The 12,268-nt window shown below is 36.8% G+C and overlaps 6 protein-coding genes across 6 annotated transcripts; 2 read left to right on the forward strand and 4 right to left on the reverse strand.

Annotated features, from left to right (window-relative positions):
• Window positions 1-569: 569 nt before the first annotated feature.
• Window positions 570-914, forward strand: C922_00145 (30S ribosomal protein S6; the record flags this gene model as incomplete). Its single annotated transcript, XM_008815762.1, has 1 exon — window positions 570-914. The coding sequence occupies one exon, from the start codon at window positions 570-572 to the stop codon at window positions 912-914; it is 345 nt and encodes a 114-aa protein (XP_008813984.1).
• Window positions 915-1,701: 787 nt separating this feature from the next.
• On the reverse strand, window positions 1,702-2,682 carry C922_00146 (cyclin H; the record flags this gene model as incomplete). Its single annotated transcript, XM_008815763.1, has 1 exon — window positions 1,702-2,682. One exon carries the CDS (start codon window positions 2,680-2,682, stop codon window positions 1,702-1,704), a length of 981 nt encoding a protein of 326 aa, XP_008813985.1.
• Window positions 2,683-3,825: 1,143 nt separating this feature from the next.
• C922_00147 (hypothetical protein) lies at window positions 3,826-4,268 on the forward strand (the record flags this gene model as incomplete). The annotated part of the gene is made up of 2 exons (XM_008815764.1): window positions 3,826-3,921; window positions 4,137-4,268. The coding sequence occupies 2 exons, from the start codon at window positions 3,826-3,828 to the stop codon at window positions 4,266-4,268; spliced, it is 228 nt and encodes a 75-aa protein (XP_008813986.1).
• A 756-nt stretch (window positions 4,269-5,024) lies between these two features.
• C922_00148 (hypothetical protein) lies at window positions 5,025-6,502 on the reverse strand (the record flags this gene model as incomplete). Its single annotated transcript, XM_008815765.1, has 5 exons — window positions 5,025-5,123; window positions 5,321-5,551; window positions 5,750-5,859; window positions 6,013-6,082; window positions 6,239-6,502. 5 exons carry the CDS (start codon window positions 6,500-6,502, stop codon window positions 5,025-5,027), a joined length of 774 nt encoding a protein of 257 aa, XP_008813987.1.
• Window positions 6,503-8,189: 1,687 nt separating this feature from the next.
• On the reverse strand, window positions 8,190-9,209 carry C922_00149 (hypothetical protein; the record flags this gene model as incomplete). Its single annotated transcript, XM_008815766.1, has 1 exon — window positions 8,190-9,209. One exon carries the CDS (start codon window positions 9,207-9,209, stop codon window positions 8,190-8,192), a length of 1,020 nt encoding a protein of 339 aa, XP_008813988.1.
• A 1,415-nt stretch (window positions 9,210-10,624) lies between these two features.
• Window positions 10,625-12,268, reverse strand: C922_00150 (DNA polymerase alpha subunit B; the record flags this gene model as incomplete). The annotated part of the gene is made up of 1 exon (XM_008815767.1): window positions 10,625-12,268. The coding sequence occupies one exon, from the start codon at window positions 12,266-12,268 to the stop codon at window positions 10,625-10,627; it is 1,644 nt and encodes a 547-aa protein (XP_008813989.1).

A 12,268-nucleotide genomic window follows, 5' to 3' on the forward strand; every position in this document is an offset into this window, starting at 1 on the left:
CATCGGTTACGACTTTGTTCTATAATGCTTATTTTTTTATGCTTCGACTTAGATGTAATTAATCTTTTATTTTTGTGGCGTATGCATTTCCGATGCACGATTCTTAACTTCTTCTGTTTCAATTTTCTTACACTGTTTCCTCTTGTGGGCTAAACGATTTGATATTTTTTAAATTTCCTTTGTACATCCACACTTCCTTCGTTCCATTCGCTCGAATGTGGAAAATTTAACTTCACTTCTCAAAGGGGTACGTTACAATTATGTTTACGCATAAGCAATAGCTCTTTAATTTTATGTACGCCCAACTTGTCGATAAAATGAAATGAAACATGTGACATGACCCCACGTGGAAGGTGATCACAGTGATGTCCGGCGATAATGTACATAGTGGTCACTCGCACGCACATACGTACAAAAATTCTTACGCATATAAATACGTGTATACGTACCTTCCTACGTCTCCAAACCTGTGTGCATGCTTAATTACCTCCCTGTTGACCCCCAGAGAAGTACACAGTAGGGGCCACAGTAAGCGCATACTACAATGACGAAAAAAGGAATAAGAAAAAATGGTTCTGTACGAATCTTACATTGCCCTAAATAAACACATAAAAAAGGACGACGTGAAGAATTTAATGAAAAACTTCCATTTTATAGTAAACAAATACAATGGCAATATAATCAGCATCAACGATTTGGGCTGGAGAAAATTCGCCTTCTGCATTAAGAAGCCCAAGGTAGGCACATTTCATTTTGGTAGATTTTACTGCATTACATTTTACTCGAACAGCAAAAGTATAAAAGACCTAAACGAATTTTTCCACAGCAACACGTTTATTTTAAGATTTTTAAACGTTAAAATGAAATACAGATCAAATTTTCTGGTTGCGCCGTTTTCGTACATTAATGAGTAGGAGCGACGCGCTGAGCACCCGCAGCAAGATTGCGACATGGGCAAGAGGACAGAAATGATGGAACCGCAGGAAACAGTTAAGTGGGACGGCAAGAAACTCTTAAGTGGAACGACTCCCCTAGTTGCAGCGTTACTTTTATATGTCCTCATCACTGCACTTCCGTTTTTTATTCTCATTTTCTTTCCCACTTTTTCCGCGCGTCTTTTCCCATTGTCTTTTTCTTAAAAATTGAACAAAAAAAATGTAGCACCAAAATCTGACCACGGTGCACGTGAAACTTGGCAAAATGAAGAGCACGGAAATGTCCACAGGATTGAAACTAAAAATCAAGAAAAGGAACTTACCATACTTTGCAAATGTGCAGTATCTAAAAAAAAAAGGAAAACATGAAGGCTTCCCTTTTACAAATGGGATTATGTCACCGGGATTTGCGAAACTCTAAGCCTTTCCAGGACCCCCTCCGCAATTGAGTTAAAGTGTTGCGCTGTTCTGTGCTTCTCTGCTGCCCTGTGCTTTCCCTCGCTGTTGCATATGGACATACACATTTCAGCACAAATGAAACATCATAGGCTCGGTAATTAAGAAGAAACATAGGCACGGACTCGGCACGAAATTCCCCATTACTCAGAAAAAAGAGGCTTATCAGACGAATTACAACGTTGCAACGTAAGATCACCATTCGCGGAATGGGGGGGGATCCTCTCCAAATGTTTGTTTCGTAAATGACCACTTGGTTATGTGTACAACTTTTTTTTCCCCCTTTTTTTGCTTCCCCCTTTTGACGTATCTACTTGATATCAACCCTTTTGGGGGCCTCACTTCGCGCATAATCTTCGCTGTTTAACTTTTTCTTCTTCGATTTTTTGCTACTTTTTCTCTTTTTTAAGATTTCGTAAATATCAATACACATGTCCAATGTTTCTCCGATCTGTCTAGTTGTGTTTTCATCGTCAAAGGTGTTCCTCAAATCGAGGTGGTCCTTATACCTTACATGGAGCTCATCAATTTTGTTTTTCAATTTTTGAAAAAGAATTTGATTATTGTTGGTAATAAATTCTAGAATAAACTTATCAGCATTAACTATGTTGAAATTAATTTTTATATTATTTACAAAGCAGTACAATGCTATCTGTGCAGGTGTATAAGTAAAGGTAATCGCAAAACTTTCGATAATTTTTAAGCAGTCCTGTACTGTGTTGACGTAAATTTGGTTACAAATATTTTCAAATGAATTCTGTATTTCGTTATCTTTGTTTATATATTTATTTATATAATTTAGGAACTTACTTTTTAAGTAAAAGATACATTCCTTTGTGTACAAAAAATTGATTTCAAAATCTAGCGATGAACAAACGACATTTTCATGCTCAAGTACTTTGTCCAAATTAATGTCAATGTCGTTAAAAAAATCGTTCATTTTGTATAATCGTCCATATCCTTCCAACTTTATTGCTAAGATTATGCACGTAAAAATTAAAATACGTGGGTCATATTCCAATATAATTTCTTTTAAGTAAAATCTGTTGTATAGCAAAATTGCGCATTCCACTATTTGCGGCTTGAGTCTTTTTATTTCGCAAAAGTTTGTCAGTTGGTAAGAGAAGTAAAGCTTCGTTTTTTCAATTTCGGCATATTTTGGGATGGTCACATTGTGATCTTTAAATTTTTCCTTAAAGTCATTGTACTTTTTTAGGCATATTTCGTCTACCTCTTTTTTGCTTTTGAAGATCCATTTGGTCATGTGCGAAGTGTCCTCTGGGTAATTCATGTTTTTGTTATTTTACTTCCATTTCTGCTTGGGGGGATGGATGCTGGCAGCCCCTTAGGGGCTATATCAACGAGCAATGGACCCAGACAGGTTGGCAATGAGCGACCACCCAGCAGCGGCAACAAGCGACGGTTAACCAAAAACGGGTCAACAAAAATGGGAAAGGGAAAAAAATATCACTTAAAGGGAGCAAGTTGGCATGCAACGGTACAAAATTTGTCAATTTAACTTGCAGAAGGGGATGCTCCAACATACGCGAGAATGTTTGCGCCAATTTGTACCCCTCAGCATTCGCTCACACGTTTGCTTAAATTATACGCATGCCCTGGATGCATAGACGAGAAAAGGGATCACATGGCATAGGATATGTTTTAAAAAATCTAATCGAAGCAGTTCTTTGCATTCGCTTGTCCCTTGTTCTTTTATACATGCGTTCCGCGTTTCATTGCTTCTTACATTACACGTTTTTTACTTTTTTTTTTCATTGCACAACGTTATCTTCACATTTTGCCAATTATCGCCATTCATTTTTGCCTTCTCGTTTTCTCCTTTCTGGTTCACACTTCTACCCATTTTGGGCATAGTCCAAGTAACAGCCAAGCGGGGGGAGAGAAAAGAAAAAAAAAAAAAAAGAGGCTGTGCACGTTCCTACATATAGCTACAGAAACGTGCGAAATTGCCAATTCCTAAATTTAAAGGTGGCAGTTTTTTGCCAAAATATGTGTTGAACCATTTAAGGTATACATAATTTATTTTATTTTATTTCATTTTTTTTTGCTAACACGCCATTACATACATGTACAATAAGGAACCATTGCACGCTCTGTTTACATTCTCTGGCCATTTTCCTCTCAATCTGTGCAAAAAGTCATGTAACCGATTTTTTGAAGCAGCGTGTTTAATTCTGAGGGCAATTATCCCCACTGTACGCGCACATGCGTTAAGTACACTTGCACAGGTATATGCAGAAGTGGAAACCTTTGCATCTTCAAGTGATCTGCCCCCAACAATCACTAGTACTACCCCCTTTCATATTTCGAACGATCAGTAGAAAGAACGCGGAAAAATTAAAGGAACCCTAGACACCCCGTAGCTGCAAAAAAGATAACATATACTACTTTCATTATCCCCCTTTACGCCAAAATGCTTGTAAAAAAAAATAAGAAGACGTTAACGCATTATACGTGGCTCGCCCTGTTAATAGTTCCAAGCTTCTACTTTAAGAATTTACTTTTTGACGTAATGCCAAATGAATGAGTACACATGTGAGGATATGCCTCTTCATGTGGGTGCTTGCTGGAGAGCATTAAAGAACGCACATAAGAGCTCCTTTTCGTGCTGCTTCATGCGCATACTTGACGGCCATGTTCTCATGGCTGTGTCGTCGCACTTGCCCATTTTTTCCATTTGACCAGTAATACTTTTCCTGTTTGTTCTCTTCCCTTCCGCTTCAGAATTATTTTAGCCTAAAATTTGACAAATGCAAAAAGAAGATGTACAGCATAAATCCGGTTAACCACATGTCTTTACCAAACAGCGATGCCGATCTTATGAGTGACTATATTTTTCCCGATAATGTTAGCTAGTGCGAAATGGAAAGTATGATATGACTTTTTTGAAGCCCCATTTTTCTATCGAAAGTGTGGATTATATCCCCGGCCAAGTACCGACACAAGTCAACAAAATCGAAGTGCAACATGTGTTGGGGGTGTTTCACAACGCGTGCAATGGGAGGAGCATTGTCTCTACATGAAAAACCGGCTTCTACAAGAGATGAGAATGAAGAGGCCAAAAAATGGGGGTAGCAATAATTTGCACACATATTTCGTGCATTTTCCGCGTTTTTTTCCCCCCTTTTTGGAAATTCACTAAAAGTTGTACACCTGCTGAAATTGATTCCAATTTTTTCTCCACCTCTTGAGTGCTTATCCAAAGGGTTCGTTGCAAAAATTTTTCGTTTGTTAATTTTACTTTTCTGAAACATACAGTTTTACAATTACTAATCGAATTTGTAGCATTCTGTGAATGAGGAGAATTTTTTTTCGTTCATATGATATGGACAAATGAATATCACACATTGGAGCTTCCCCGAAGCTAAACGTACACTTACGTTATGGTCATAAACAAAGGTGCATGTCTCAATTCGATGAAAACAAGACTCGGTTGCTCACACAATGTTAAAAAATAAAAAATTTATCATGTTGCAATTACAAAAGGGAATTAAAAATGAATAAACAAAAGAAAAAAAAAGAAAATGGAGGGAAAATTACGATGTTAATTTAGGAATCATACAGAGGTAACATATACTAAACATATGCGATTTATTTTTACATGCTTAATTCTCAGAGGTGATTTTTTAATATTCTCAGTAGGGACATTTTACTTGCCTTAATTTTTCGTATGATAAATTGCGGAATCAAAGGGGACGTATCAAGTTCGATCTGGGGAAAAGGATTGTAGTCACGAGGGGGGGAAATGAAGGGGGCAAGAGAAACCAACGAAACGGTTATAATGCCATTCCATTTTTGTCAACGCGGGCACACACTACGGTATGTGCATGTGTTCAGGATGTGTAAAACGCAGATGCGCAATTTGTTTCCAAAAAGGGCAAACGTGTATTACTCTTTACACAACTTACAGAAGAAATGTAGGTAAAATTCAGGCAGGGGCCCTCCCTCCTTATATAATATCCAGACACATTAATAAACATTTTTCGTAACGGGGAGTTTTTAATTGTTTCGTCACATTCGATGTCCAGTGAAAAGGAGTTGACACTACTGATGAACGGATTTCTGAACGTGTTTTGATTTTTCTTATAATCGTTAACGTTTATGGAGGCGCACGCAATTAAGTAGGTGTCCTTGTTTACCTGCGGGGGTAGGGGTTGACTCAACGGAAGTTCGAGAGGCATGTATGTGGGAGGGTACACATTTGGATTTACATCTGGGTATACACTTTTGGTGCCAATTTTCCGGTGCATACATCTTTCGCTGCGTTAACGCACCGCTGCTGATGTGCACCGACACGGATGGGAAAAACTGGACGAAGAGAAAACTCTTTTCCTTACTTTCTTTTTGTGCGCAAGAATGTAAAAGTATCTTCCCTCGTTTCCTAGTGTGCCCTTATAGCTCTGTTGCAGTAGGATTAAGTCTTTATTATACACGCGCAGAATTTTGCCTAGTTTGGTGCGCATTTTAAAGCGGGGGAGGATGAAGTTCAAATTTGAGCAAATGAAGAAAAAAGAAATAAATAAATAAGGTCATGTAAACAAAATAAAAAGTTTCAGAACTCGAATGGACATTTCAATGTGCAGATTTGTTTCCCCCTAACCTTCTATAAAATGCGGGTCAAATTTTTTGGTTCCATTTTCATCCCATATTATTTCTATTAACTTCTCGAGCTGCATGGGTAGAAGTTTCAGTTATGTCTCTGTTATTGAAATCTACGTGGAGCATTTTATGGCGGCACGAGCTGGCGGCACGTCTCGTGACACGCAAAAATCTTATTTACGATTTGTTCGGTGTATATAGTCTTTGCAAATTTGCTTGCTCCATACCTTGGTGGCGTCGTGGAAGACAAGGGTTAGTTTTCCTACGTCTACATTGTTAACTTTTTTAAAATAGACGTGGGACTCCTGGTCCAGGGAGTTATATTTGCTGTACCCCTCATGGTCCACGGCAAAATTGTACAAAATTTTATCTGTCTCTTCAATAATTTCATTTACTTTTTTAATTTCTTCTTGGTTGTTACAAAACAAATGTTTCACATTATTAACTCTTTCGTCAACACCTCCTTCATTAGTTACTCCGTCGCTATTCATTTTAAAGTATCATCAGATTTCGCATTTGATTGTGCGTGTGTAGAAGTGGCCCACTCCCCTTACTCTATCGCGCATGTGTATGTGTATATATAGACGTACGCAAACGTTTGCATAGGTGTACATAGATGTCTTCACGATTGCACATGTGGGGCCATAAGGGCAGGAGCGTGCAACATGTGTGTGATCTGCGCACGGAACAATGTTACGAGAAAATAATAAACTGAAAGATGGTCTATCAAGTGCCATTCACATGTGAATACGACAAAAATATAAGAAATTAGCGAAATGGGCATGTTCAAAAGGGAAGAATAAGTAAATAACGAAATGGGGATATGCCAACAAAAAAAAAGAGAGAAGAGGGACAAATAAATATGAATAAAAAAACATTGAAACAAAAAATTTGGTAGAAATAATACAATTTTTAAATGACAAAAATACAATGTTTTGGCGAAGATTTAATCTAAGGGTGCCTATACAGTTCCAAGATTTATCGCAATCATCGCCCCGTAGACAAATGCGCTTTTAAGTGAAATTGCTGACATAACGCTCAACACAAATAAGTGAGTGAAAAGTAGTGTTACACATGAGGGTATGTAGTTTGTGAATTTTTCTTCTTTTTAGGAATATATATATTTTTTATTTCTTTGAAAACACTCGCTGCTGAATTTTTCCTCTTTAAATTACGCAACTATCGGTATACGTTCAGCACATGGCAATTATAATAGGGCACCCATTTTTTTTTTATCTTCACATTTAGTGAGAATGATTATATGCTTTACACTTTATGTATATTCTTGTATAAACGGGTTTACTATTGTAGAACGCAGAACGGAAAAAAAGGCTATTACTGTGATTGTACCATGCGCACGCAAAAGGACAAATTGAATTAACATAATCACACGGTGTATCAGCACCAGGAGGAAGATCACATCGCAGTAATTTCCATTTTGCGCATTTCTTTAAAATAATTTGGGAAAATATTTTTTCCACTTTTGGGATACAAATGTTTAGTAAAGACACCTCCTAAAAATTGCCTTCAATTGTTCACCTTTTTTTTTTTGTTTTTTTGTTAATTTATGTGTGCGCAGCGCGAACATGGGGGAAGCACATAGGTACCTGTGCTGAAGGATGTGTATTGTGTGTTTATACATCCTTGCGCCATTGGGGAGGACAACAGGGTTGTCTAAAGAGAAAATGGCAAACATGGCAAGCGTCGCAGCGGCACATATTGGCCTATACTGCTGGAAGAATACACGGGATTTTAAATATTTTCTCTTATGTGTTTTCTTTTTGTGTGCACTCTATAGTGGCCTCATTTTCCGGCCACAGGATTTATTAGCACACGGGGTAGCTAAATAAATGCGCCAAAAAGGAGAAAGCAAAAATGTGTCCTCATCTACTGACATATACGTACATATGCGTATGGTGTGGTGGATTCTGATGAAGACATTTTTAGTCATTTGATGTATATTACTTTTTCATCGTGAGAGGAATTGAGACAAAAAAACAAAAAAAAAAAGGGGATCTCTTCCTTCAAAATAAATACTCATGGAAGCCACTGCTAAGAAAGGATATTTCACCCGAAGTAACGCAGATGGTGTAACCCTGTTTGCAAAGTAAAAGACTTACGAGAAATGCAGCGCAAAATGGGGGAAAACCCTACACACGAAAAAAAAAAAAAAGAGAGTCACTTTTTATTTATAATCCTTTCAATATTCGGAGTTGCAACAAGTTTATTGTCGCAGTTTCCGAGGAAAATAAATTCCGAGTTCTCCTTTATGTAGCAAGCGATTTCTTGCGAAAAGGTGCACTCTGATCCTTCATCCACATCAAACAAGATATCGTTGATTTTCATTTTAATCTTCTTATTTTTGTAAATTATTAGCTTTGCAAATTTACCATTGGGTAGTGTGCTTACATTGCTGAGTTCGTATGCATTGTTGTTGGTTTTCTGGATGATTTTTTTTTCCTTTTTTATTTCTATTTGTTCCTTTTCTTCCGTCTTGCAACCCGTGTGTTGCCGCCCTCCCTCGTTTGTTAAGTTGTCTTTATTTTCACTTTGTTCCTCGTTTCGAAGAACAGCAGGTAGCATGTTGGGAAGCTGGATGTAGAAAAGGAACCGTTCCTTATTGAGGAACAGTTTTCTAATTTTTTTTTGCTTCTCATTATTTGTAAAAAATGGCAAAGTCAGCGGCAAAAAGTGAGCATCAGAGGAGGTAGTCTTCTTATTGTAGAAGATGTTTTTACTTATGTTGTTCAATTCGTAAATATCTATGGACGTTTTTTTCTTTTCAGGAGATTCCATAACATGATCATCATCCTTTGCCTTTAAGTATTCCAAATTTAGTAAATTTAAATTGTTATTGCTTATCTTTTCTTCTACTCCATGGGGAGGAAAAACTTTATTAATTTTGTTGTCATTAAAATGATTATCATTTTTTTTTTTTTCATTTTGTAAATCAAAGTTTATCGTTTTCTTTATTAACTCTTGAATACTTTTGTCATTTAAGCTATCATCTAATCTGTCGACTTGTTCTGTTTTTATTTTATTTTCATTTTTTAAATTGTCAATATTTGGGACAAATTTTTTTAAGGCACTCTTTCTACTAGTGCTCGCCCCATTTTTAAGCAAATTCGATTTGTTACGCAGTGTGTTGTTGATACTTCTCCTCAAGCTGTATTCATCTTGGGTGTGTCTATTATTCATTATTCGTTGTTTCGTGAATGGGAATTGAATAGAGTGTCACAGGGGCTTGTGTTTGTGTGTAGAAATATATGTGAACTTTGCTTCTCTTTTTTTCCTCTAGGGGATTTTATTTTCATTAGAGAAATACACAGTTTTATCGCATTGGACGTAGCTGCCAGATGTGGGGGTACATGTGTATGGGCGCTCCTGCATATGTTACGAGTCACGTGCTTACTAATTTATCTCCCTCCTGTGCGTAATACATATGAGATGTGAATGCTCTTATCGGTTTGCGTTCATCGGGTTGGGAGCAAAATGCCAGTGACCTCTTACTGCGCAACTGTGGTGCTGAATCTGAGTTTAATGCATGTGACTCCACAGAACTGCATTTTTTTTCTTTTCCGAGGCCCCCCTCTTTCGTTAACCTTCGTTATAGTAAATTAAAATCTATCGTTTTGCAAAGATAAAGGAAAACATTACCTGACTTTTTCACATAAAGGAAAAAAAAATTTGCTATGATTAATTCATTTTGGCTCCTTTTTATATACATCATTTCGTATGTGACGTACTTGCTATTTTTCTTCATTTCATTCTTTCCACATTTTTTCCCTTGTTTGCATCCTCATCTTCTACTTTTAAGATTAAAAATTAGAGAAGATAGAACGAACGGACGAAATGGTGAATGTCCAGGGAGGGGGTACTCTCAACTCGTGAAAAAATGGAAGCGCACAGAAAAAAAATGCTTTTTTTAATGCTTTCATTTATGCTCTCCTTTTTTTTTGCAACACTTTTTTTGTTGATTATTCATTTTGACTCTCTGCAGCTTTGTTACAATTTGAAGTATCCTTAAATTGGGAGATACGAACCGACACGTTTCGTTCAAATATTGTGTCCGCGTTTAAAATGGTAGAGGAAAAACGGAATGGAAAAAATTAAAGAGGGGTAGAAAAAAAAATAAAAAGAAAAAAGCAACATACTACTATAAAGAACATAATATGCATTTTTGTATCTACGTACATTTGCTCGCGTGTTATGCCAAGGGGGCAGTTAAAAAGAACACTGTAAAGTAAAAGCGCAATTGACGGGGGGAGTTTTAAGAAGCGTAACAATGGTGACGAAGTTCGGCAAAAATTGGAGCCGAACGAGTTTTGGATACAAAATGTGAAGCCCCACGTTTGCATTATACAGGATGTAGTTTGTACTATGTGTTGTGTATATATTTCTGCGCATGGTTGTAAACACTCTTGTTAAGGAAAAAAAAACGTGCGGAATTTAAAAAAAATAAAATATAGGAAAACACTGCCTTGGTCCGCTTGCCCCTTTTTTTCCCGCCAATAGGGGAGGTGTGACCTATTGGGGAAAGGCGCCCCTACTGAGGGCCCACCTGGATCATTTGTGCATCCCGTCTGTATCGCAATAGGGCCACTCCTTATGGATCACTCGTTCTGCGTCACCTTATTGTTGCGGATGAAGACATTTTCCAGGATCACCCTTTTTGACAAGTCCTGTGTCTCCGCTGGTGGATGGATATAAATGTTAGAGAAAAAATTACACGGCTGCGCGTTGCTGAGATCGATAGAGTATGGGCAGATAAACAGTTTCTTATGTATGTGCTTAACGTAGGACTTTTCTTTTGTGTAGGAAGGGAAGAGGAATATATCTGGCAGCCTGTTGGGATGGAACAGTAAATTTTTAAACTTGGTAATTTCAATGTTAAATTCGGACGGGTAGGATGGAAAGAAAGAAAGTTGCCTTAATATCTGCTCGAATAAATAAAACGATTTCATTTCACTTGGTCTGCACAATAAATTTTTACTCAAGTTACAAATGACATCGCATGATGTTAAGGCAATCTTTAATTCGTTGATATAAATATAAGACGGGTTTGACAAAAAGTGAACATTCGCTAAGTTGGCATAACTATTTTCGTAAAAAAAGGGAGGCTGGGGCAGAGGATACACATTGACCGAATCATAAATCGATGGGATAATAAAGAAATGTGTTTTTTCTAGCAGCTCACTTTTTGCCAACTTGATAATCTTTTTAAAAATATTTTGATAAATGACGTTGATATCTCCTATTTTTTGAATTGTCTCACTGAAATTACGAATGTATAGGAAGGGTCCGAAAATTAAAACAGCATGTGGTAATTTTTCGTTTACGATCTTTAAAAAATTGTCCAAATTATCACTGTATTCATTGTCTGTGTATACGTACCCATTACAAACCATTATGTGTATATTTTCATTGTTGTACAATTGTAGGATTTTACTCTGGTCGCTTCTTTCTTCTTCACATTTGTTATCCTCTTCAATTTCGTTGCCATTAAAATGTTTTAACAAAAATGCGATGTTATCCAATTTTACATTTAAATGAGTAGGCAACCCAGCGTAAATATCGCTCACATAATATTTGATACTATACTGGTTTATTTCTTTCTTTCCTTTGATGGCTAAAATTTGCCCCAAAAAGCAGCATATATTTTTTATATGATTTAAATTTAGCAGTTGCGCCTTGTCTCCGTTGTTCGAATTTGAATTTCCCTCCAAAATGATGTTCGATTCACTTATGTTAATTTCGTTGTCTGTATAAATGCGTCCGAAAATGTAGCACTCCTCTTCATTCATATTTAGTATGGGACTCACGTCAATATCTAAGTTGAGTTTTTTGGAGTACATCAAAAAGAGCTCCAAAAATAAGGATAATTTTTTGTTTATATTTTCAGATATGACACTTGTATCTAGTCCTAAAAATTTGTAATTTTCATCGATGCTGTTAACGGACTTGACGTAGCAATGATATTTATTGTTGCAATTTATTCCTGTCTTTTCCGACAGCTCGATGTTGTACTGCTTTACATACTCATAGTCGTATATTACGTTGTTCTTTAAGAAGTTTTCATTTTTGAACAATTTTTTATTGTACTCTTCCAAATATTCTTCAAATAATTTGTGAAAGTTTCCTTTGTGTTTATTTCTCTCCACATAATCGAAGACATCCTTCAGGTCATCACTCAAGCTGTTATCCGTGTAGTACGTCTCCAGGAAGAGTTTCACGTCTGCTTGTTTTATCTCCTTCAT

This window comes from Plasmodium inui, assembly GCF_000524495.1.
Source record: "Plasmodium inui San Antonio 1 unplaced genomic scaffold supercont1.1, whole genome shotgun sequence".
Classification (NCBI taxonomy): Eukaryota; Apicomplexa; class Aconoidasida; order Haemosporida; family Plasmodiidae; genus Plasmodium; species Plasmodium inui.